Below are 24,406 nucleotides of genomic sequence, written 5' to 3' on the forward strand. Positions count from 1 at the left end.
ATCTCTGGGTCATAGAGTATGCAATACTACTAGGAATATTAGACCTTGATACTGCTGCTTCACATGAAACATTTCATTAAAGAAAAGCATCAAAGCAAGTGTCAGTTTTGTTCCAAATGAAGGAATGTAGATATAGTCTACCTGCAAAATAATGATAATAATAAGAATAACAATATACCTAAATTTTTGGTAATCGCACTATCGTTGTATGATCAAAGCAAAATTGTCAAACGCTTTAGATTGCAGTTCCAAGAATCAGCAAGGTTGAATTCTATTAACCAGTCTGAACCAAGTAAGTATAGCAAATGGGAACTCAGGTATCAGCATATCAATATAAGTAAAAGCTTCCTTGTCTCATCTATACCTACGATTTCAGTTCACATAGTACAGTGAAATAGCCTGCAATTAGGTAGCAGTGATAATAATCTAACCAGTATCTGAAAGTCCCAGCTATCAGCAAAAGGAGTTGAGGGTATCTCCCTCATCACTTCTGTTTGCTTTGTTTTCAAGACCTAGAAATATTGCAGTCAAAAAATTGCATAGTTCTGTCTGCAGAGTGGCAATGTAGATAGGGGGGGAGCAGACACTAAGATAGGCAAAAAGATGCCCAAACTTGGTTGGCTACAATCAAGAACGCAGCATCTTAACCCTTGGCATGGCCTTCTTCATTTGTCTAGCACGTTCTTTCTCCTCTCTCCTGCGAAGTACCTCAGCACTCAACTTTGCTTCGGTTTCTTCTGCCAGCCTTTTCTTTTCTGCTTTCTTCTTCTGCAGTGCTTCCTGCCTAGCATTCTGAAGTTCCTTATAAGCCTCGTGGGCAGCCTTTGTCCTAGCTGTCTCAGTTTTTGATCGAGCCTGCAAAATTAATGTGAATATTAGATATGACAGTGAATGAGCCCAACAATTTGAATGAGAGCTAAAAGAAAGAGTGACCTACATGAGGACCAAGTTTGTAGCGCCCAACTAAATCAATATAATAAGGTACAAGGGAGACCAATCTTGTCATTTCAGCCATGTTGTTTGCATCTGGAAGTACAAACTTGAACACGAGCACTTTCTTATTGGAGCCTGGTTGCTGGTCAGAAAAATGCAGCGAGATGAACCACTTTCCAAATTTCTCAAAAGACTTATCTCCAAGAACCTGTAAAGAGATCATAGCAACAATGCGAGGCAAACAACATTAGCCAGGATTTTAGATTAAGTCTAACTCTTTGTGATGTGTAACTTCATGAGAGAAATGGTTAGCCAATATTGCTCTTTAACAACAAGCATAGCATATATGCTGTTGATATGGCAGTAGGTTAACATGTCGATTTTACTAGCAAAAGAGATGCTATGGCATGGTTAGAGAAGGACACTGCTCCAAAAGAGATGCTATGGCAGAGGTAATGAGACTCTTCTCAGTCCTCATTTGACAACAAACTTGAAGAATGATGCAGATATTGAAGGCAAAGGGCATCTATTAATAATCTTATGCTCATTACTCTAAAAAAAAGATATTCAAATAATTGAGAAGATAACTCCAGTTCAGCAAGAGCACAAATAGGAAATCTATCATTTCAACTACAGCTTCTTTGGTCATAATGACTCCATTCAGGAATCTCTTCCATAATCGCAATTCCCATAGAAGAAAGGAGGATGATACTCCCAGCATTTTACCAAAGGATTACAGCAGTCGTATTCCCCAAATTTCTCAAAAGTTATATTTCACCAAAGATGATACACACCTGACAAACGACTTAAATACCAAATAGAGAGCAGAGAAATCTTAAACAATAATTCTAACTTTGAATAGCTCATCTTCTCCGCCTTTCAGGATAATAGCTAAGGATATTCCTAACTTGCAGTAAACACTCTCACCTTAACCACAACCTTCAAAATATAGAAGAATGAGATTTTTTAATTATTAAAGAAGGAAAACCACCAAACTGAATTGCCTTTAGAATGCCTACCTACCACAGCTAAATTACTAAATTAAGTATATTAGTTATCATAAGTTAGAAACACTAACAATGAGAGTGACAAAATAAACTTACATAGGAAGAAGATTAGACTAAGACAACAAAAGAGAAGAAACATATTTTACAGGACACCATTGCATTAAGTACAGAATTTTACATAAAGAATAATTATAACATGAATAGTGACACAAAGAAGGTACAGAACATGTGGAAAATCAATATAAAAAGATGAGATTAAGTCAGCAGAGAGAGAAAGAAGATTTTACAAAAATGCAGGTACATTACAATTTCAACAACTTATAACATCTGATTCTTAGATCTCTCCCCTCAGACCTTCTATAACCAATCAGATAGTTCCTAACTTCACAAACTCTAGGCAACTTTTAATATTAAGAGCATCTAATTAAAAGACTAAGACATGACTAGAGTGCCGAAAAATCATGCAGATGATTCCTACATAAATGATATCAACACTTGAGCATCAAATTAATGGAACTCAACGTGAAATATGATTTCTACGAGTTCTTATGGGCCTTTAAATCAATCTAAGACCTCACAAACGCAACATCTTTATGAATTTTCTATCTGACAAGTTTTCTAATCTCGCTATGTACTTCACCTCTTGACTGCTACATTAATAGACCTTGCCACTGCCTATGGAAAAGAAAGTACAGCATTAACTGTCATTCTTGCCCTTATAATCTTCAAACCATCGGCCACTTCTGTTGAAACCATATCCGCACTCTATTATAAATAAAAGAATAAGATAATTTTCGAATACAATTACTATTCTTTTAATAATCTATTCAAGATCTGAACTGGCTTGAGCTTTTTATAAGAAAAAAAAGAAGATAGATGTTTGATGAATGAAAGGCATTATGTGATGAAAATGAGAATGCAAAATTTATGACCAGCCTTGAAGTACACCAAGTTACCATCTTTTCAAAGTGCATAGAAGGTTTCAAATAATCTTCATGATTACAAAACCCAATAGTTCAAGGATGCAGTATTAGATGATAAATCACAAGATAAGAAAAATTATAAAGGGTTTTGAACAAATAGACACAACAAGAAGTATTATGAATGTGCAAGAAAAAAAAGGACCCAATTTCTATCTAATTAGTACAGGCACTACTTTTGGCACCTTATCAGCCAACATTTATCTCACTAATACAACCAAAACATATAAACAATCCAACAATCAGATTGTCATGCTTTCCCTAACATATTTACCTTACACCAACCCAGAAGATGTATTTGTCAAGAAACAATGGTTAGTTAAATCCATGCTTATTAAATAAAACATCCATGAAGGTTCCAAGTATCAACAAGCAGACTTATCTCAGAATTTCTGACATTTTGGAAAACATCAAACTTATTCTACTCCTACATCAATTAACAAAAGAATGGAACTAATTCATGTTAACAAAAAGTAGTTATTTCCGAGCTCACACAGCATAAGAGTACAAAAGAATACTGCCCAAGCTATAAAATTAAGCATTAAAACATGAATGCAGTAAAGGCACCCTAAATTAAGAAATCGTTACAAAAACATTCTGAGATATATCAGTTAAATTTATGGCTGTTTTATACTGTTTTGACTTCTTATGTCAGAAGCAGCACTGCACTAATGAGAATTATTTCCAATTAATAGCTGTCCCTTGCAGATTAAAATTATAATGCATCTGATCAAATTAAAACAAAAATTTTAAATAAAAATCCAACAACAATCCATATCCACTTGGAAATGAGCACACCTGATCAAGCACGGCCTCCGTGATCAGATCTCCTGCAACCTCCTTTGATTCTGCAACCACCAGCAGCTCATCCGCAAGCCACCTCCTCCCCGTGGCCGGTACAGCAAGTATCCCAGCATACTTCTGCAAGTCTACAGCATCCTTGTGCATAGCCTTGGCCGCCTTCTTCCTCGCGATAGCCATCACCACATGATCCATCGCATCCTCATTCATCACAACCTCAAAAGTAATCGTATCCTTCATAGGAAACACCATGTCAAATATCCTCGATAAGAGATCATGCCGGCTTCGCAGCTCCATCGTGGCCAGCAAACCCTGGCAAAAACGCCGGCCGCTCGCATAAAATTTGAACACATCCTGCCCTTCCTTTAGAAGCAGCGGCGTGTCCTTGCCGTCGCCGGTGCCCAAAAGGCTAAAATTCTTATCAAAGATCGAATCTCTGGTGGCGAACTTGGTCGCCCAGGCGAGCGCGATCGCCTCGTTCTCGCGCTTCCCCGTGAAGTAGTTGAGAAGGAAGCAGATCAAGAAGGACACGCAAGCGATCTCGACGTAGTAGGAGCGGAGGAAGGAGGCCGGGGTCATCGGGGAGGAAGGGATCGAGGAGAGTTGCGGATCGGGAGTGGATTCGGGTGTGGTGGGTTCCGATTTGATCGGATCCGGGATGGGGTCGGGGAAGGGGATGCCTTCGAATTCGTCCTCGTCCCAGAGATCGAGAGGGGAGGAGTGTGACTGGGGTTGGGATTGGGATTGGGATTGGGGAGGAGAAGGATTCGGCGGACCGTGATGGGATTCGGGAGAGGAGGATTGGGAGAGGGGAGGGGTGGAGGAAGGGAAGGATACGGACTCGATCTCGTCATCGTCGTCAACGGCGGTGGCGAGTTCGTCGGAGTCGAAGCCCTCAAAGTGGGCGGCGAGGGCGGAGTGGCGGGAGAGCTCGTGAGTAAGGAGCGAGAGGATGGACGAGATGGCGAGGAGGAGGAAGAGTGCGTCGCCGCGCGGGGAGAGGGAGGCCGCGAGCCACCGGATCGAACTCGGCTTCGCCATGGAGGTCGTACTGGTCGAGGTCGAGAGCGAGAGAGATCGATGGCGGTGAAGTTAAAGTAGACAGATGATGGAAAGATTCGCTGTAGACAAAAATGCTGCAAATTTTACATACGGGATGGATACTTGGCGGCTTTAGAGAGGCTAATATTAATTTGCTTGAGGTACAGAAAATAAATAAACTTGGGGTGGTAGTTGATTTGATTACTTCGTGGTTTTAATGATAATTATAATGACGGGCAAGGTTTCCAAGATTAGATTTTATATGGATTCATAAATTGAAGTTGGTAGTAGGTTGAATAAATATTATTAGGAAAAATTTTATTTTTATTTTTTGGTTTGGATTGAGAAAGAGAAAGAGAAACAGAATTTGTTCTACCACTCTGTTTTATTTCAAATATGCCTTCGAAGCATCCAACGGAGTTCCTCGTGTGCGAATATAAGTATTCCATAGAATTTTAGTTGGAATTATTTTACTTAGGTATTGTGGACCAGTGGCGCAATTAGCATTGTTGATGAATCCATAGTTTTCTACTGTACTTCAAACTAAGGCATTTAAAACCTTATCGTTTAGGCTAAATTATAAATATTATATTTTTGTGTGGATAATTAACTGTTGATTAACAGTTGTAATTTAGTTTGGAAAATAAGAAGGTTAAGTGCTTAAGTGGGTGAGATAAATTATAATTTCCTCTCTCTTTTTTCACCTTTTGGCTACACAGTATTAAGTCTGATGATGTTTGATGGTCATAGTTTATGGGATAAATAATGGAATCTGCTAGTGTTACTTTAGATGGTACTATAGGTTCCTTTTATAAAAGAAAATAAGTTTTAATCAAGTTTAACATCAGCAGATAAAGGAGCTTAAAGAATCTCATATTCTCATATTGTGATTATTCTCATAATAACCTGTGACCAGAGTTCATCAGCTTAGAACTTAGAAGCCAGCCATGTTCAATGATTGCATGGTGCCAAATCCCAAAACAGAGTCAATGGTGCAAACATTTAAAGATTACAGCATCCAAAGTTCCAAACACTATCACAGCGATAAACAAGTTGTCTATGCATAGCAGAACTGAGAACTACTTTTCCTTTCAGTACATAGTGTCCTTCTCTCAGCAATAGGAGTAAATGGCAGAACCATGGTACGTACGACCAACGATAGCCGTGCCCTCTGTCATGTCGTGTCACCTTTGGTAGCATGCCCCTACATGTTAATCACGCATTTATAATATTTTTAATAAATTTTTTAGAATATTTAAAGATGTTATTCGATTTTTGATATGTTCATCTTTAATTTTTTATTTAAATATATATATTAAAATTTTAAAACCTACATTATAATATTTTATCTTTAGATTGTTTTTATAAATAATATATTTTATTAAAGATAAAATAACAGTTAAATATAAATATTATTCAACACATACTATGATTGAAGATATTTATTATAACTAATATTAATGATTGAACATTTCATAATATAATTGAATACATAATATTAATGATAATAGTTTAATAATTAAAATTAATATTTAGTTGAATGTAAAATGATAATGAGGATCAAAGACTTCATTTACCGGCACAAGAATAACACGAGAAAGCTGCATTAAATAATATCGATATTGTTCAAAACTCATTCACTAATAGTATTGTTCGTCGTAGCGTCTCACATAGTCGTCATATAAATAAAAATTTTATAGTTCTCCTATGATATGATATGGATATTGAACATACACAAGAATGAACAGCAACGGCACAGGCACAAACACACCATAAGCATATGCAGATTGTGGATATAAGTATAATAATGGTATTCTGGCTCTGGTGGATGTGATTACTATGATGATAATTTAAATAAACTCATCATCCTGTGGGTACACCTCTCCTAATGTCCTGCTACTTACAGACTCAAGTCCACTATAAAAAAAATACTTCTCTAAGATTTGTGTAACAGGAACGCATGTTTCATCTCAATTATTACTACACCGCCACCCGACTAAGTTTTGTTATTATCACCCTCACCATTACCATCATCATCATCATTATCATCTATAGTCTCATTATCATCAATTTTATCTAAACCTTCTAAATGATTAAGTGATCAATTGATTTGATAATGATAATAGAAAAACTTTTAAAAAAATGACTCCACATGGCACAATAACAGGCACGTGGCCATGTAGGGCGACACACAGTCGTGCCAGTCTGGCATGGCTTGGCACATGTCAACACGAGGGCGTGCCATTGGCACACCTCGTGCCTAGTGTCGTATCATTACTGGCACAGCCATCTGTGTGTATGACTTGATCTGTACCATATATTCTAACATGATCCATCTCAATTATTATGCTACTTAAGCTTTGTGTGCGGAGTTTTTTAAAGATATTGTATTATTCAGGATAAGCTGCTGACTCTGCATATTAGTAATCTTTTCAACGACCGTTCTTCACGAGGGTGTGCCACTGGCACACCTCGTGCCAAGTGTCGTGCCATTACTGGCTTGATCTGTACCATATATTCTAATACGATCCATCTCAATTATTATGCTACTTATATTCTAACATGATTCATCTCAATTATTATGCTACTTAATCTTTATGTGGGGAGTTCTTTAAAGATATTGTATTATTCATGATAAGCTGCTGACTCTGAGTATTAGTTATCTTTTCGACAACCGTTCTTTTAAGGAATCACAACGTAATAATCTAAGTCAAAATCTTGCATGATAACCATCCAGAGTATTGCATATAGAGTACAATTAGATGTTGATGTAATATAAATAAAAGCACCTTGGTCAGACGATGAGGGAGGAAAATAAGAGGATTATAATTGATCATCGACAAATGAAGTACATGACTTACTAAGAAAGAAGCACTGGCTAAACAGTAGTCGAGCTAGAAAACTGAAGCAGCACCTGTATTCGTGGTCATAAAAGTGGATGATTCCCTTATCTTCATAACTGGTGGATAATTCTAATTTCCTCCATTTATTTGCTGAAAATTGCAGGAACTAGAAGGAATGATGGTGAATGGGTTTTCAGAAAATCCAAAAGCAACTCGGGGAAATTCATCAAGTCCACCGAAGTTGCAAGAATCAAAATTCAAAGGTGAGAAACAGCCACTGCGGCTATCATCAATTTCTTTAGTACCCAGACTCTGAATATTATCTGAATTCCCAGCAAGGTTGTAGTTTGTACTTCCCATGATCCCATTCATCGCTTCACTGCCCTGCACTTGCTCAGATGTTCCTGAGGCTTTGACATCATCCATGGGAAGGGCGGGCGTGTGGCCTTGGAATAGGGCTACGTGCCCAAACAATTTATCTTTCCTTGAGAATGTAGTCCCACAAGAGCATAGCCATTTGTCACGCCCACAATGCTTCTCATGAGTTTTCAGGTCAGCGATAACCGAAAACTTTTTGATGTTGCATCTACTACAAGTATAACTCTTGTCGCAATGGCTCCTCTTGTAATGATTTTTTACGCATAGAATTGTCTTGAGAGGTTGGAACTTCTTGTGTTCCTTGTTCCTTTTGCACCCGACAAATGGGCAAGAATATCTCCTTATGGGAGCAACTTCTGCGCTACCATCCTTGATAGGCCTTGCAAGGGCAGCAGGAGTCTTGTACTCGTCTCCATGACCTCTCATGTGCATTCTTAGGTTAGCATCTCTCTTGAATCCCTTACCACATATCGAACAGAAGTGAGTGTGAGGTGCTAAAATTTCTTCCTTCTTCAGTTGCAGGACTTCATAAGAACCAGGGGGGAGGTTTTCTCCATCAATGCCATCATCGCTTTCCTTCAAATCATGGTCTTCAACAGGAATAGAGTCAGAGCTTTTACCCAGGCAAGTACTCGAGCATTTGAACAGCTCCTCATCATCGCATGTATTTAAGCTTTTCATCAGCTCCTCATAGTCCAAAGGCTTGGTTACCTCAGGAGTTACAACTTCATGCTGTTGCTGACCACCATTCAAGCTGAATTGAGTAGGAGTACCAAGTACGCCACCCATTTGCCCAGTTGTCAGTAGTGTGTTCTTCGTCGGAGGAAGAAGAGATCCCGCAGTTGATACTAGTTGAATTATGATGCAAGTCAGATCTTGTGTAACAAGCTGCTGCTGACGAGCCAATTCATCAGACCTGTTGGACAGCCGACCCTCCTGATTAATGATTGAACGGAGCATATCCTGAGCTTGGCGGATCTTCTGCTCGAGGAAGGAGAGATTGCTCAGTATCACACGCGGGTCCCAAGCCACCGCTGTGTTGTTTATAGTTGGAGTTGGTTCGAACTGATTTGTGAATATCACCTCCGGATCAGGATCATACAAGCTTTGCGACTGGGAGGGAGGAATATCAGGGAAGGATTCCCTCGGCCTAGCAGCCTGAGAAAGATTCATTGGATTACATTGGATGAATGGCTGATCCGAGCTAAAATTTCTACCTGGATCACTCATCATCGACAAAGAGGATTTCGCTTCTGAGGTCCTTTGAAGCTTTGCATCCATTTTGCGCTTGCCCTCTTAATTGTACACCTTAACGACAGTCTGTTCTACAAGATTCTAATTCTGTTTTGCGACATTCTTCAAGAACCAATTTGCTCAAGCAGAATTCTCTGAGTACACCTGAAAAATGACATGTAGAAGTTACTCCTAGATTACAAGACATAAATTTGGACGCCAAAATGTAAATAAGAGTAGGACTGGAATAGCACTGAAAACCAAACCCTTCAAAGAATATATCTCCAAGAATCAACACACAGAAAATTAAAGCTCCTGGCTTCTATACAGATCAAAGTACTGCACACAAGATCTCTGACTCCAGGTCATTAAAATTTTGAAAATACTAGGAAGAGGACAGAATAAAAGAGAAGCTTCAAAGGATACAATACATCAACGAAACTTTTTTTCCAAAATCTCTTTCATTTTCATCTACCTATCTAAGATATTCAAACCTATACTATATAGGTATGCCTTCCCGTAGATAATTGCTGCTGTTTCACTTAAAGAGAAGTTATCTCCAAGAACTAATTGATCCCAAAATAATCCTAACTCAACCTAAGAGATTCTAAAACAACCAACAAAAGATATTGCTTTTTCTGATTATTACAGTATGAAGCTCAAATCAAATTCATGAGGACACCGAGAAGCATAAACTATAAGGTAAAATAATTGTGTACACTACCTTCTAAGCAGCCATAACTAGATTCCAATATCCCAAATTTCCTACCTCCAAAGAGAGATCAGAGTCTACAAGCTCTAATTTGAGTCATTAAGATTTAAGAGAAGAAAGGAGGTTCTTAAAGACTGGAGCTTTGATACACTTAGATCTCCTAGCCAAACTCAATAGATGAAACACAAAGTGAAACACGCAATTCCAATCAAGATCAAACGAGAATCCCTCCATTTCCTAGAATTCCTTGAGAGAAATCCAAATCCTAAAGTCACACAAGACCACAAACATATGCTCCAAACCTCAAATTAGTCATATGGTAACCCGAAACGTTCTTTAAAACAAACTTCCATCAGCAAAATTCCCAACAAGAAGAGATTTACAGGCAGTATATCCGAAGCGTTTCAGAAGAAAATAGTCTGAAAACTCCTTGAATCCATCACCATTCCAAAATCCGATGTTTAGCCCATACAAATCCCTCTTCCAATTAAAAACCATTTCTTCTGACCAACAAAATCTCACAAGTTCCAGAAATAGGCATGCAAGAGCACAAGATTTTTCACATTGGTAACCCCAAAACTTCCAACTTCCATTACCAGAACTCGTAAAGAGAAAAGGAAAAGATAACAACAAAAAGCAACAGCAAAAAGGGAACTCACACGAAGAAATCCGGCGAGATACAGAACAAATTAGTCCCCAAGACTCCTCCTTTAGTCGATTTCTAATATACTCAGAACAGACCCAGATCCAAAAATCCCATCTTTACTGCACCCAAATCTCCCGCAAGTGGTTTATTATAATCTCCAGAAGAACAAAATATTAATTTCGGACCCCTTCCTCTCATTTATTAATGCAGAAGAGAAGTAGCTTACGATACTAGTTGTACTGTCTGTTACGTTCTTAAGCATAGACAGGGGAGGAGGAAAGCAAGTGGAATCTTGAAGGTGTGAGAGAGAAAAAAAGCGTGAGCTTTCAGGAGGCCAGAGAAGCCATTGGGTTATTTACAAATTACTCCTTATCTTTTTTTTCACTTTCTCCTTCATTGGTAATTTGCAAATTACCGCCTGCATTATAGTTAAATTGCGGATGGAGAGTAATACCAAAATAATAATAATACAAAAATTTGAGTTTGCTTGTTAAACTACATTAGTATTAGATGTTAGTTAGTTGTTACCGTCTCTTTAGTTCGTCCACCTATATATATATATATATATATATATATCTTAATATTTTATCAAGTCAAAGGGAGAGTTCCTTTCAAGTTGCTATTATATCTAATAAATATATACCCCTCTCCTAAGATGCACCTTTTGCATGTATACATTTTTTTAATTTATATCTACGTGTGCAACTTTTATAATCCATGAATTTTTTGCATGGATATTTTATAAATTTAAAATCTTATCCATGTTATCATACAAAATGAAATAAACGCATCAATATTAAAAAAAAAACCAAATAATGGTATTTTACTCTTTAAAGTTAAATTTATCACATTTTGATATTTATTTAGGCTTGAAGGATATCTACGTAAAAAATAAAGTGCTTTAAAGAATATCCATGCTAAAAAAAAAAGATTTTAGAAAGGGTGTCTATGAAAAAAAACCAATCTTTTCACTTCAAAAGTAGATATATATATATATATATATATATATATAAAGGTTAGTGGCTAATTAGTCAATAAGAATGGTTGCAATTTGTAAAAAAAAACTTCAGTGAATAGGATCAAATTGCAAAAAATAAGTCAAATCTTTCCACAACTGGACAAAATCATTCTTTAATCATTCCATCCACGTTTCATATGAGCAAACTACACCGGGAGCAGGAGCCGATCATCTCCGGTGCCAAGCTGAAGGAATTCTCTACACCTGGGATAGTTGGGAAGAGTTCCTTCGGCTCCGAATGATTTCTGGCCCAACGAGACGCTGGCGAGTGGATAGCGTGTAGCAAATTTCCTACAGCACGGCGGGCAGATGATCGGAGGCAGGGAGGATCGGGTGTGTGACGCCACTGTTGACGTGGCGCAATTTGTTATAACAGCTGTGTGACGTTTCCACTTGGGAATGGGACAGCTTTTGTGGGGCTAATGTGGGTGAATTATTTAACACGGACCAGGTAGGGCCCACAGTATGCTTTTGTGGGCCCATTTCTAGCGCATCATACAAGCAAATAATGGCACTCCAAATCTCCAATGCGAGGTTTTGACCAAATTACCCTTTTTCTAACTTTTTTTTTTATAATCAAAATAGACGGATCCTCTTAATATTTTAAAAAAAGAAGAAATTGTTCCACTATAGCTTTAAATTTATTAACGGTTTAATTTACGAAGAAAAAATGCTAATAAGTTTAATATCTTCTTCTTATATATAAGATACTGATTTTATATATAGTAAATAAAATAATTAAAACAAAGTTTGACTTGGCTGAATCTATCAATGTTTTATCTAAAAATTTCTAAATGCTGCACATTGTCACTTGCTGAATCAGTTATTACTAAATTTAGCATTATATATATTTTATTTCATTAATTTATATATATATATATATATATATATATTAAATTTGTTGGAGTTTTTAAAAATAAAATATTAATCTTATCAGTATTTTATTAATAGTGAATCATACTCCTCCTGATATTAAGTTTGAGGAACGTCCGTTGCAGTTAAAAAAAGTTTGAGCCAGCACTAGTGTTTGGTCAAAAACTACTCCAATACACCAGTAGTTTTTTTATAATTAAAAAGTACTATTATTTGTTTCCAAGACTGAAAATTTTGTGGTTATAAATACATAAATATATATGTGTGTGTGTCAAGAAAACTAAGCTAACTCTAAAACTTAATATCTAAATCATACAATGTTTTAATGAAAGATTTAATATCAATCTTGACATTTATAGGGTAGTCGAACTTATGACTTTTGTCAAGAATTTATAGGATTAAGCCATAGAGCTACAACTACTGAATTAATAATCTTAAAGTATATATTTAATATTTTGACTTATATCAAGTTAGGGATGGTTAAACTGAGTTTAAGTTTGATATAAATTAAGTTGACTCATAAACATATTGGTGTAAAGGTAACAGGGAAGAGACCCTCGCAACTAAGTACTAATCTTTCTCTCTCTCTCTCTATAATCGGATGTTAATGTATTCATATTTTTACTCAGGAATATGAATTCGATTAGTAAAATTCAAAATAAAATCAAATCATAACTAAACATATTTATAGATATAAATTTGATATGGTCCAAATCTTAAATGAATATGAATATAGATGAATGATATAGAGAGAAAAGCCTTTTTTTATCCCAAAAGTAAAAGGATATAGGTCGGATATAAATTGTATAATTTAATGAGTACGGATATTGATCAAACCTACATTTGTAATCACTTAGTAAAAGAGATTCTAGATACGTTCACGTAAAGTATTCAGGATCGCAGTCACGAAGGCTGTCACATTTAGCTTTTTTGTACAGTCAAAATTCAGATCGGAATTTAATCGAATTTAAGTCCCTGATCCATATCAGTCCATTCGGATTCCTATTCTCTTTTCCAAAAAATTGTTACTTGGCTGATATAAAGAATTCGATAACGACTGAAGTAGAAGTTTAAGCAGGCATAATACTAAAGAAGACTGTAACTACTGCAGAGTTATTCACGTGAGAACTCTATTTCCTGTTATCAATCTACTTGGAATAAAGATCTCAAAGGTTACCACTCAAATTTGTATAACCCCTCACGAAAATGTCCAGAACTAGCCAAACCAGTGGCATCGACAAATAAAATGTTTTCTTTTAAGGATGCCCCATATTGGCTTACCAAAGTTTAATCATTTTATATTTCATAATAGCTAGTAACAATAAACTTACCTCCATTTTGTCATCAAGAACAAAAGGAGAAAGCATTTTATGGACAAACACATGCAAGAATAGGCTTTGTTTATCTCCTGAACTTCTTCTTAAAGATGCTGAAAACTAAAGAGCCAAGCAGAGGCCAAGTTGTGACAATGGCCACATATGCGAGCAACCACATCGACCTCCCTTGGCGTCGGGAAAGCTGATTCACGGATTTCCTCAATGGGGATATCGGATCACAGGTGGTTTCCTTATGGATCTCTTCTTTCTCTCCTGAAGAATGGTCAGGACAGTGAACAAGATCTGTATTTGCTTCTGTACTACTCACATTTCGTTCTAGGACAGTCAATGTGTTGTCAGGTTCCGCATCAGCAAATGTCTGATCATCCATTATGTCCTCGTTGTCTTTTCCATCATTTGTTACTGCAGAAATCAATCCATCACCCATAATATTTACATAGGGGCTCTTGTCGATGGACGATTCCAGTGAAGAATGCAAGCCAGGACCATGTGTCTGCATTGTATTGTAAAACCTCATTTACATACAGAAACTTCAAAAGTGGTACTAAATAAATAACGTAGTTCTAAAGAAAATCGCACCTTCTTCTGTCCATGCATATATGAACTATTGTGTAAAACAGAGAGGAATTCACGGACTGCTCTCACCCACCTAAACAAGACGCCAACTACTTGATCAGAGTCCAAAACAATGATAAAAAGAAAGAAGTAAATGTGCAGACGTTCTGGAGCATGTCTGTCTACTACTGCGAAAGATGAAGGTTGTAAAAATAGTTTGTAAAGATAACAGAGAAGCATGGAAAATAATGTCAATACAGTGCATCCATACATGTCAACATAACTTAATTAGTTGCAAGATACAAGAGGCAAATGAGTGTTCTCAATTCTTCCAACCTAAAAAAACTAAGAAAAAATTGCAAAAAATGTCCATTGCTGGTCATTTCCTTCTTAAGGTCCCTCTACTCATAAGTTAAGTTACACAGAAAAACAAAAGGAGAAAGACTGAAGGAGATACCATAGTCTATGTGCAGTTAACCCTTCAAAGAATGCAAGGTGCCCACCATGCGCTGCCGTTGCCAAAACAATGTTCTTGTTTGCTCTATACCATTAGATAAATTAATGGTAATTATACACTATAAAGGAGTCATTAAAAGTCAAACTTAATTACACTTACTGGGAAATGGATATACCTACACTCATCCCAAGGAATAGCTTCCTTTGTGCACACTGGATCATCCAAAGCACTGACACAGAGCAATGGAACTGAGACATTTGCAACATAACTGACACTGCTACAGCGGCGGTAGTATGTATCTACAGTCTACAGCAAAAAATAATGAATCTTTAAATCATGTGATCTGTCTCCCAAAAAAGTAATGTGTGAACATGGATCACCTTCCAGCATACGTGTTCAGCATTTTAGTTAAAAATTAAACTCTTCAGTTTTGAATTTATCAAGGAGATAAAGGTTAAATTTCCAACTATGGGCCTGTTTGGATTTCCATAGGATTATGTGGGAATTTGGCTTTCTTTAGGTTAATTTAGAGGGATAGGACTTTTTTCCTACCTAGGTGTATGGATAATTTTTTCAAGGAAATTTTTTCCATAGGAAATACCCTTTCCTAAGGGAAAGAAACATTCACTTTGAGTGGATGTTTTTCCTACACTCGAGAGTGAACTTCTCTCTCTACACTCTCCACCTCCTCAGTCCAACACCCTCCTCTGTTCACCGCCACCACCTCCTCCTCCCATCTTTTCTTTTAATTTTTTTTCCTCTAAAATTCCTAAATTATCCAAACATGATAGTTAAAGCAATCCAAAGGAAAAAAAATCATGTTGGATCCTTTAGTTGCTCAATTCCTACATGTTCAAATTCCTATGAAATTTCTTCCTAACTTACCTAAACAGACCTAAATATATGAAAATCTCTTAAGGGAAATCCTCCATTGAGAAATAACAAAATCTCTGCAGAATTTTATAGCTTGAAATGAACCGCCATATATATGGTAATGATGTTTACTTGACAATGATGGATACAAAAGTGCAGGTCATTAACTACATAATACTTTCATGAAAGGACGTCTTCTACCAACATTGTTTTTCCTATCTGATGGTACCAAACTTTCAAAAGAATGTAGTTAGATCTCTGTTTTATATTTATCCGCATATCATTATCATCCTCCAGCCAAAACAGAAATTCAGATATAAATAACCCAGAGTTCATGTCCCTATCTAAGCAACACCAAAAGAAGCCAAACGGTAAGGCCAGATACAATACCTCAAATTTTCCAACAAGGCATGTGGCATGGTTGTCGAAGTCCCGAACAGAGCGTGACTGATAAAAGTAACCCAAAAAAAAAAAGAATTTCCATGAGCAGCCAAAAAATGGAAATCAATGACTGTGGCATGTATAATAAGTCCACAAGTCCATGACACAAATTTTATAGAACTATTTTGGTAATGCATAAAAAAAAAGAAAATTACATGCTACGTCAGAACTACAACGATTCAGCAACCAAGTCTTTTACCTCCAAGAATGTAGATAAAGGCAAAAATAAATTGCTCAACTAAATGAATTATGACTAATGTTATGCACTAAAGAAAATGATGCAGGAGAATAAATGCCGAAATATTCTAGATTAGAAAGTTGATGGTTAGTATTTACGTGTCTTTATTGAGTCAAATCTAGTTAGGATTAAGTTTATTCGGGTTATTTTCTAATCTCATCATTTCGTTACCTATTTTTATTTTTTATGTATTTCCGTAACCTTTACATTTGGGTCTGTTTCAGGCTCAATTTGAAGCCTTTTGGGGGGGGAAAAAAGGGCATACCTTTCTAATGCCTTCCCAGTTAGCAAGCCGAGTGTAGGTAGGCTGATGTCTGCAGAAAAGAGCAAAGAATCATATATAAACATTAATGCTAAGTTGCTAACAATTAAGCTAAAAATAAGATTTTGATTCGAGTTCACGTAATTAATAAAGTGGACAACATAGCAGCACATAAAAAAGTGACAGGCCTCACATGATAATTTAATTATTTTAGTAGGTAAGAAGTTCAATAGAGACATACAGCTGGGCATAACCCTTAAGACCAATTGTAAGAGCTTTGTCATAGCACCGTTGCACAAGCTTGCGAGATATGAACCTGTCGCATACCTATGAAATGGGCATGAAACATCATAATTCACACAATAACAATTCCTAGAAGGAAAGTAAAACTAAAGATGCATTTAATGTTAAACCAATGTTCATGTATGAACTACGCCATCATGTTGAAGAATCAGCGTTCATACTTCACTTAAAAGTAAGAAGTTTAACATGATTGAGATACGACAACCAGAATAAAATTTAATTCCATGAATCGAAGAACAAAGCAAAGAAAGACATAGTCAATCTCAAATGCCAGAGTCAAAATTTGGGTAGGAAACAAACATCAGTGACAGTGATAACAAATACTCGGTCAAAAGGACAGCTTGATCAAACGGGGAGTAGAAGCATGACAACATCTATTATATTATCTTATGGATGACATCAAGGGCTCAAGGCCACAAAGTAAACCGGTATTTTACTTTTTTAGCTCCGCTTTTGTTCTTAAATACATTAACTGCATCACATTTCTCAATTGCTGATCTCCACATAACGAATTTGAGTTTTGACTTTGGAGTATCCACCAGATCTATTAGGACTCAAACAGAAAGAAAAGCTATCTTTGCTTTTCCATAGGATGACTGTGATGACACAAGCACTTCTGGGAGTTAAGTAAGCTAATGAAAAATAAAATATAACTAGCAAACTTCAATATCACGTAATGTGCATATTGATAAGTAAACAAGCATTCAAATACTCGTAATAGAAAAAAAAAAATAGAGTATAGCTAACTGACCACCAAATCCCATGGAGAACAAATAGATGCAGCACCAGCAACAGGAGTATTCTCCCCATCTTCTCCAAGATACTTGACCTTCAAAGACATTTGCCAAAGAAGAATTGAAATATCATATACCATTCCAATAACATCTGTTGTAACTCACAAACCATCTTGCCTACCATAACTTTATTAGGAAAATCATCACTGGGTTATATAATATAAATCGAAAGATATTGACACCAAGCGAAAAAAGTCATGAAACCCAAAAGGTGCCGGCACAACATATGCATTACATGTTTAAAATGATCATGCAGCCAAAAGTAAAGAGAATTTGCAAATAATTATATTAGCAAATAAATATAATGGAGAAGTTAAAATATAATTATTGATTTACTCACCAGTTCAACACTTTGAAAACAAATGGCATGTACTGCATAATTTATGTTAGTATCTACAGACCACATTGAGGATATATAAAGGAGATAGACAAAAGAAAGGGTTCACAAAATGATTGATGATCTACCATTTCACAAAATATGCCAATATGAGAAACAAATTACCAGTTATGGTTGTAGCAATCTTTTTTATCTTGCAGGAGCACATGAAATGAGAAGCAAATAAATACTATATACCAGGATATTGGCACCTATGCTGGTCCCAACAGCAAAAAGGGGAGCCTTTGGTTGCTCTTGATGAAGATAATTAATAACTTCACGAACATCTTCTGTCCATCCAGCATTGTAGAAGCAATCAGACTGTCAAATAGCAAAACTTTCAGACAGAAAAGACAAAAACATAAAACAAAACAAACCGCATTAGTCACTTAATAGTTAATTCATACATATTTCTGCAAACCATTACAAGTCTGCAAGACAGAGCAATCTGATCCTATTCGAAGAAGAAACTAGATTTTATAGGTTGCATTGCAAGCCGAATGATAATATAATTGATTGGCACCGGCAGATCGTGCATAGCTTATTCCTTTGCATAAATCTAGATAGCCATGATGAGTAATAGAAAATACAATCAAACCTGCTTGACAGTACTGTTGACAAACACTGCCACTTGTGTATTACTCCTTTAAGATTTATTTTACTTTAACAAGGCGAAAAAGGAATTCCAGACTAGCAATCATGGATTGATCCAACTGAAGGAAATAATAACTGAAAACCTTCCTGCCTAATAATTTAATATCACATACAACATCCAACATCATAATCAATTGAAATGCAAAGGCGCAATGGTGTTTCATGTTGCATAAAGTGTTCAGCATGTCTCACACCAACAGTGACAAGTAACCTGACCAAGAAATAATTGAACTTAGAAGATGTAGCAAATGGCAGGAAGAAACTGAGATAATCATACAACTTACAAGCACCAATTTAAAAGAAAAGCAAATTAATAAGACTACCGAAAAGACTACTTTTTTGGGTTATACATTATAGACATTCTAAGCTAAGGAATGTACATCTGTGAAGAATCAAAGATTTGAAGTAAATGCTAATGATAGAAGAGGACTTACAGTAATAGATATGCCAGCAAGGCCTCTATGGTTGCTTACAACAACATTCCATCCATTGCTTGCCATTGAGTATGCTAATTGTTTTACATACTGCAACACATATTTGCTGGTGGTATAAAGAGCAACTAAAGGAATAATTTCTATTGTACAAAATTAATTGATTCATGAAATCATTGAGCCCAATAAGTAGCGTTTAGTAGAACAAAACAGTGAAGTGTGACTGCATATTTGATGTAGAAAATAATATATACAGAAGAAAAAAAAATATGAAGACACTTCTGAACTAACTACGGCCCATTATATGCAAAAACCAGAATCAACATAAAAGCAGACAAACAATTTACTGTCTATACTCAATTGCTTCAGAACATGTTCAGTTATTACTTATTAGGGAACAAAGGGGCATTTCATCTTTGATGGCTTTATGTTCTATGGATTTACAAGAGAAACAATATATTTCTCATTGAGCTGCATTTTCAAATTTCCAAGAAAAACTAGAAGTATCTTGCAATGACTGCATGTTTCTTGACAGGGAAAATATATGGGGAAACCAATAATCTGATATAGATGAGAAGTAACATGAACAAGTCATTCTCCATGCTATAGAAGAAAATTGTTGTAAGGGTTTTATGTAATTGGCACTATGATTTTAAATATTCTAAATATGTAACTATACCTAAAATTTTTGTATGAGCATATGCACAAGAGTTATGAAGGTTGATGAAGAAAATCAAAGCAAAAGAAATGGAAGCGAAATGCAAGTTTTCTAGAAGTGGTTCGAACCAACTCAGAAGTCTGAACTATACAATTTGGTTCAAATACATATTCTTACTTCATAAAGACAGAATTTTCATGCACATTCATTTAAAGTTTAATTCGAACAATCAGCAAACGGAAATAAAAAAAAGATGTGCTTTTAGGTAAAGAGTGTTCGAATGCACTTAATTGTGTTCAAATGCAAGTATGGATGAACAATAATCGATGAATAGTATCGCATTTGAACAGTCAACAGTGTATTCGAACACACTTACGGATTCTCACCTTTTTGTGATTTCACAGATTAGCTTTAAGGGTCATTAGGACTCTATTTGGAAGAGGTACTTAAGAGGGTTTTAGCCTGACCTTAGTGAGCTGTTTTTTGTCTATTTGGAATATCTTTTGGAGGCTATTGGAGATCACCTCCTGACCTTGGACGAAATGTGCTAAATCTTTTTTTTACTCAATGTATATACATCGGATCCTTTTGAATTACGTCTCACAGGTAAGTGAGATGGAAGAATCAACCTCAAGAATCACTGAGGTTTAGAAATCAATAATAGAAAGTAGTGTATCGTGGGTTCAAACAAGCAATACCTTATATATATAGTCGTGTGATTGACGGGCAATCTATAAGTCAATCTTGTAATTGCACAATGATTATTGTTGATTTTGATCCAAATTGATCTATGGTTTTTTTACCCACATTTGATGTTTTCCCACATAAAAATATTTGTGTCTGCAATTATATTCTCACACTTTATTTTTCGTAGATTATATTGATAATGCGTGGTAGATCTGACCTCACAGAGCAATTTATAATTTTCGAATGTCACAAATTAATCTGAAAGATTATTTAGCAGTAAAGAATTTGTTCATTAATTTTTTAGTCTGCTCAATAAAAGATCCAACTATCTCAATTCTCTACCACGAACATCATGTGTTTATCACGCATGCTTATTCATGATTAAAACAAGTTGAGTTGTGCTTGTGTTGGTTTGATCTAGTAAGATTTACATATATGAATTTTGACAGTTTTAGGCATAAATGAATAGTAGGATTCGGTAATATGAGAGCTTACAGCAGAAGAAGAATCACTGGTTAGTCCTGGGATCACAACAACAAGAGGGGTCGTATCATCTTTATAAATAACCCTGGATGTTTCAGATGGACCTCCTGCAACTGTAACAAAAGTAATGTAAATGTCAAAAATGATTAATTTTCCCGGACATTCGAGCCTTAAGGAAATTTGCCTTTCTTTTCTTACTACAAAACTCTAGAATTTAATCATTCTATTTTACTCTGCAACAACATAAAGTCATCACACACGCACACACTAGTTTATCTATATAAATAAACAAAAACTAGTTTATAGTTTAAACTCTCATAAAGAGTCACAATAGATTGTAAGTTATGACAGTCAAACATAGAATCTTTAGGTTTTCCTATTCATAAAGGACTACAAAAGATTATTACGCACATGTCTGCAAAGTATATAATCAGTGAACAACCATGCATCTGCTGAGGTTTGCAGTTATCTAAATAAGAACAATAGCATTATAAATTAAAAAGAACAAAATGCAATGCCAACTCCAAGGAAGCACGCTGGTAATTTCAATGGAACAATATTATATTAAAAGTTCTAAGATCTCACCATCAGAAGCAAGCAACCAATCCAAGGCTAGAGTTCCACCATCATGAACAGTGAACAATTGCCTGAATATAAAGATATGTGTTCAGTACTGAAGAAGAGGTTAATGATTCTTCCCTTTGAAAACATTCAAGGAGTGAAGTTGCAAAGAATTAGATATCTAGCATCTGATAAAGAATGCAACATGTGCAGATTATTACTTCCTTGAAGTCCTTCATGCACCAGTTGATTGCTTTTAAAAGCAAACCCACAGGCCACATGAAGCTCATTACTGTAATATCAAAACAATTCATACATGCCTCTGTAAACAGAAACTACTAAAAATTTTGAACTACATAAAACACCCACAAAGAACGGCAACATATATTACATGGAAATATAGATAGCTTGTTGTGGTATATAAATATATCGAAGAGAAGGTCACATATGTATTGCTTGTGATGTGAGTTGACGATTCACCAAAAGAGGTATGATCTACATTTCCACACAACAAGTGTCCATGTGCATGTGTATGAATCTGCCTAAACACTATTATAATCCAACGTGAGCTTTTATCGGCTTTCTGCCACTATTCTCATGACCCTGTTGCATTCCTAGACGCATTGTATCCATAAGCAATTCCCCTTGTCTACAGAACAAACGGCATTAACCAAAAAAATCCTGATTTACCGGTTATGAATAAGGTAACGGGATAGGAAACCCGACCGTGTACACAAAAGAAGAATAAAAACCTCCTAAGATTAACATGCAGAAGGCTATAACAATAAAATAACCTATAAACATATTTTGAGAACCAAATTCTACTAAAGTAAGCCACATATCATTTAATAATCACATATCAAGCGAAGTCCGTCAGTTAAGACTAAACGCAACATGCATGGACCCCATAAAAAATTTCACTTTCGGTTAAAAATAAATAGGATAGAAAAAAAAAAAAAGAAGTAAATTTGCCTCCAACCTCCTGTAGGAAAAAGTAGGAGGCCGCCCAAAGAAGTTCAGGAACGTCGTCTGTAAATGGGGGCTCGCCAGCCATGGCGTGGCTAAATACCTACACCAATCCCAAATCAATCACCTGAAAACTATCCAAAATCGGACCTCTTCAAAACAAACCAAGTATCCACAAATCCAACCTCCCATGGAGTGCTCGGCACTTGGAGACGACGCCCTCGTAGATCTTGGATGCCGGGTCGAAGGTGAGGACGACCGGGTCGCCACGGAGGCCACCGAAAACGTCGCGGAGGAGGTGCAACTCGAGGAAGTTGTAAAGGAAGACGGCGACGAGGAGGAGAGCGGCGAGGAGGTAGTGTGAAGGAGGAAAGGCGTACGCCGCACGGACGAGGAGGGCGGCAGCGGAGGCGCCATCCCCACAGTCGGAGATCGCCATGGACTCCAGCTAGGGGACGGATTTGGATTCGTCAAGGACTGGTGGGAATTTGAGATCCGGACGGAGTTCTCAAAGACAGAGGAGGAGGGAGGGAAAGGGAACCGGTTTGGAACCGACGGAGTGACCAGCGAACCAGCGGAGAAACGATTGTATTTTAGCTATGAAAAAAAGAGAGGAAGTTGATCCTCCGCGAACGTGACTGCAGGAACCTGATAAGATTGATACTTACGACCAATCACGAAACGCTACGTTTACATTGTCGTAAGTTCGCTCCGTTACAAATGTAGACGATCAGACGTAGAGGGAGAGTCCTTATATAAATTGGTATTCGGATGCGTGGGGCGCGTGACCAAAGAAGACGTCACCTTCATTATTATTGAAAAAAGATTGCTAAAATAAAAAAAGGAAAAATATTGTATTGAGTTAATTTTCTCAGATTCAATTGATACAAATATATTAATCATAAAGACGTAGTCTGCATGCAATAATTACTAGTCAAAACTAAATTAATTCTCACTATTTCTTTAATTAATTAGTGGAAGGTTGGTGAACGACAACGAGTAGGCTAATATTTTTCAACCGTACACGACGAGATAGTAGTTCATCTCGACTTGAGGTAAGTACTGCACTGCTATCTATGTACTGCACGTTGTGGAACATAGCGCATAAAAGTTAGCATTATTGCGAGTTTTTGACCAAACTAACCTCTTTTTAAATTTTTTTACCGAAGTAAACCTTATATTAAATTTATTATCAAATAGAATCTAAATTACCGTAGCTTAACAAAAATGCTAAATTAATTTTGTATCGCTTATCTTTTTTTATTTTGTTAGCTGCTAAAAAATTAAGTTAAAAAAACTAATTTGTTTTAGTATTTTTATTAGAGTTATAGTAAATTAAATTTATTTAATAATAAGTCTGAGGAGTAAATTATAAAAATAAATTAGAACACGGCTACTATGGTCATTTAGTAAGAATGGCGTAACTCTGTTCAAATGGTTAACAAATTGTATCGGCTTGTAGTAGTCATATTATACTGTATTATCTCTTATACTTTTCGTAAGACTAATAAATAATAAAATTATTGATTGACTCACAAATATTATTCGAATTATAGATTTCATATGTACATGGGATGGAGCTTTTCCATTATACTTATATATACCTTTTGTTTACCAACATCGACTGCTCCTTTGTTTAATCTCTCTTTTTAAAAAATAGAACTATAAACATTTCTTTAAAAAATATATGGTGCAGGCATTAGTATAGTTTTGGATTTTATCGTGACTCAGTTAGTTAGAAAGGTTAATCTAAATGTCCAAATTTATATATCACAAACAACTATCTATTTCGTCAAATATTTATAATTAATCAACGGGCTCGTAATCTACAACTTTACAATAAAATTTATTAAATTTTAAAAATA

General features: G+C 36.0%; 3 protein-coding genes across 3 annotated transcripts; all 3 read right to left on the minus strand.

Moving 5' to 3' along the window:
* Nucleotides 1-334: 334 nt before the first annotated feature.
* LOC140792999 (uncharacterized protein At5g49945-like) lies at nucleotides 335-4,904 on the minus strand. Its single transcript, XM_073144297.1, has 3 exons — nucleotides 3,719-4,904; nucleotides 938-1,141; nucleotides 335-855 (listed from the first exon to the last, which is right to left on the minus strand). Exons 1-3 carry the CDS (start codon nucleotides 4,760-4,762, stop codon nucleotides 628-630), a joined length of 1,476 nt encoding a protein of 491 aa, XP_073000398.1. The 5' UTR covers nucleotides 4,763-4,904; the 3' UTR covers nucleotides 335-627.
* A 2,660-nt stretch (nucleotides 4,905-7,564) lies between these two features.
* Nucleotides 7,565-10,912, minus strand: LOC140792779 (zinc finger protein STOP1 homolog). The gene is made up of 2 exons (XM_073143966.1): nucleotides 10,588-10,912; nucleotides 7,565-9,381 (listed from the first exon to the last, which is right to left on the minus strand). Exon 2 carries the CDS (start codon nucleotides 9,262-9,264, stop codon nucleotides 7,735-7,737), a length of 1,530 nt encoding a protein of 509 aa, XP_073000067.1. The 5' UTR covers nucleotides 9,265-9,381; nucleotides 10,588-10,912; the 3' UTR covers nucleotides 7,565-7,734.
* A 2,711-nt stretch (nucleotides 10,913-13,623) lies between these two features.
* LOC140792922 (embryogenesis-associated protein EMB8-like) lies at nucleotides 13,624-23,114 on the minus strand. Its single transcript, XM_073144159.1, has 14 exons — nucleotides 22,727-23,114; nucleotides 22,555-22,644; nucleotides 21,600-21,661; nucleotides 21,027-21,127; nucleotides 19,190-19,279; nucleotides 18,300-18,422; nucleotides 17,683-17,760; nucleotides 16,870-16,955; nucleotides 16,632-16,680; nucleotides 16,078-16,134; nucleotides 14,990-15,120; nucleotides 14,815-14,898; nucleotides 14,382-14,451; nucleotides 13,624-14,295 (listed from the first exon to the last, which is right to left on the minus strand). Exons 1-14 carry the CDS (start codon nucleotides 22,978-22,980, stop codon nucleotides 13,867-13,869), a joined length of 1,704 nt encoding a protein of 567 aa, XP_073000260.1. The 5' UTR covers nucleotides 22,981-23,114; the 3' UTR covers nucleotides 13,624-13,866.
* Between the last annotated feature and the right edge of the window lie 1,292 nt (nucleotides 23,115-24,406).

The sequence above is a fragment of the Typha latifolia genome, chromosome 7 (assembly GCF_019914945.1).
Source record: "Typha latifolia isolate L0001 chromosome 7, TyphaL0001v2, whole genome shotgun sequence".
NCBI lineage: Eukaryota > Viridiplantae > Streptophyta > Magnoliopsida > Poales > Typhaceae > Typha > Typha latifolia.

Coding starts and splice junctions, on each gene's coding strand:
- LOC140792999 (XM_073144297.1), bottom strand. CDS start 4,762: ATGGCGAAGCCGAGTTCGATCCGGTGGCTCGCGGCCTCCCTCTCCCCG. Junction 1,142..3,718: donor CGGAGGCCGTGCTTGATCAG/GTGTGCTCATTT, acceptor ATCTCTTTACAG/GTTCTTGGAGATAAGTCTTT. Junction 856..937: donor GCTACAAACTTGGTCCTCAT/GTAGGTCACTCT, acceptor TTAATTTTGCAG/GCTCGATCAAAAACTGAGAC.
- LOC140792922 (XM_073144159.1), bottom strand. CDS start 22,980: ATGGCGATCTCCGACTGTGGGGATGGCGCCTCCGCTGCCGCCCTCCTC. Junction 18,423..19,189: donor TTGCTGGCATATCTATTACT/GTAAGTCCTCTT, acceptor GCTATTTGACAG/TCTGATTGCTTCTACAATGC. Junction 14,899..14,989: donor ATTCCTTGGGATGAGTGTAG/GTATATCCATTT, acceptor CTAATGGTATAG/AGCAAACAAGAACATTGTTT.
- LOC140792779 (XM_073143966.1), bottom strand. CDS start 9,264: ATGGATGCAAAGCTTCAAAGGACCTCAGAAGCGAAATCCTCTTTGTCG.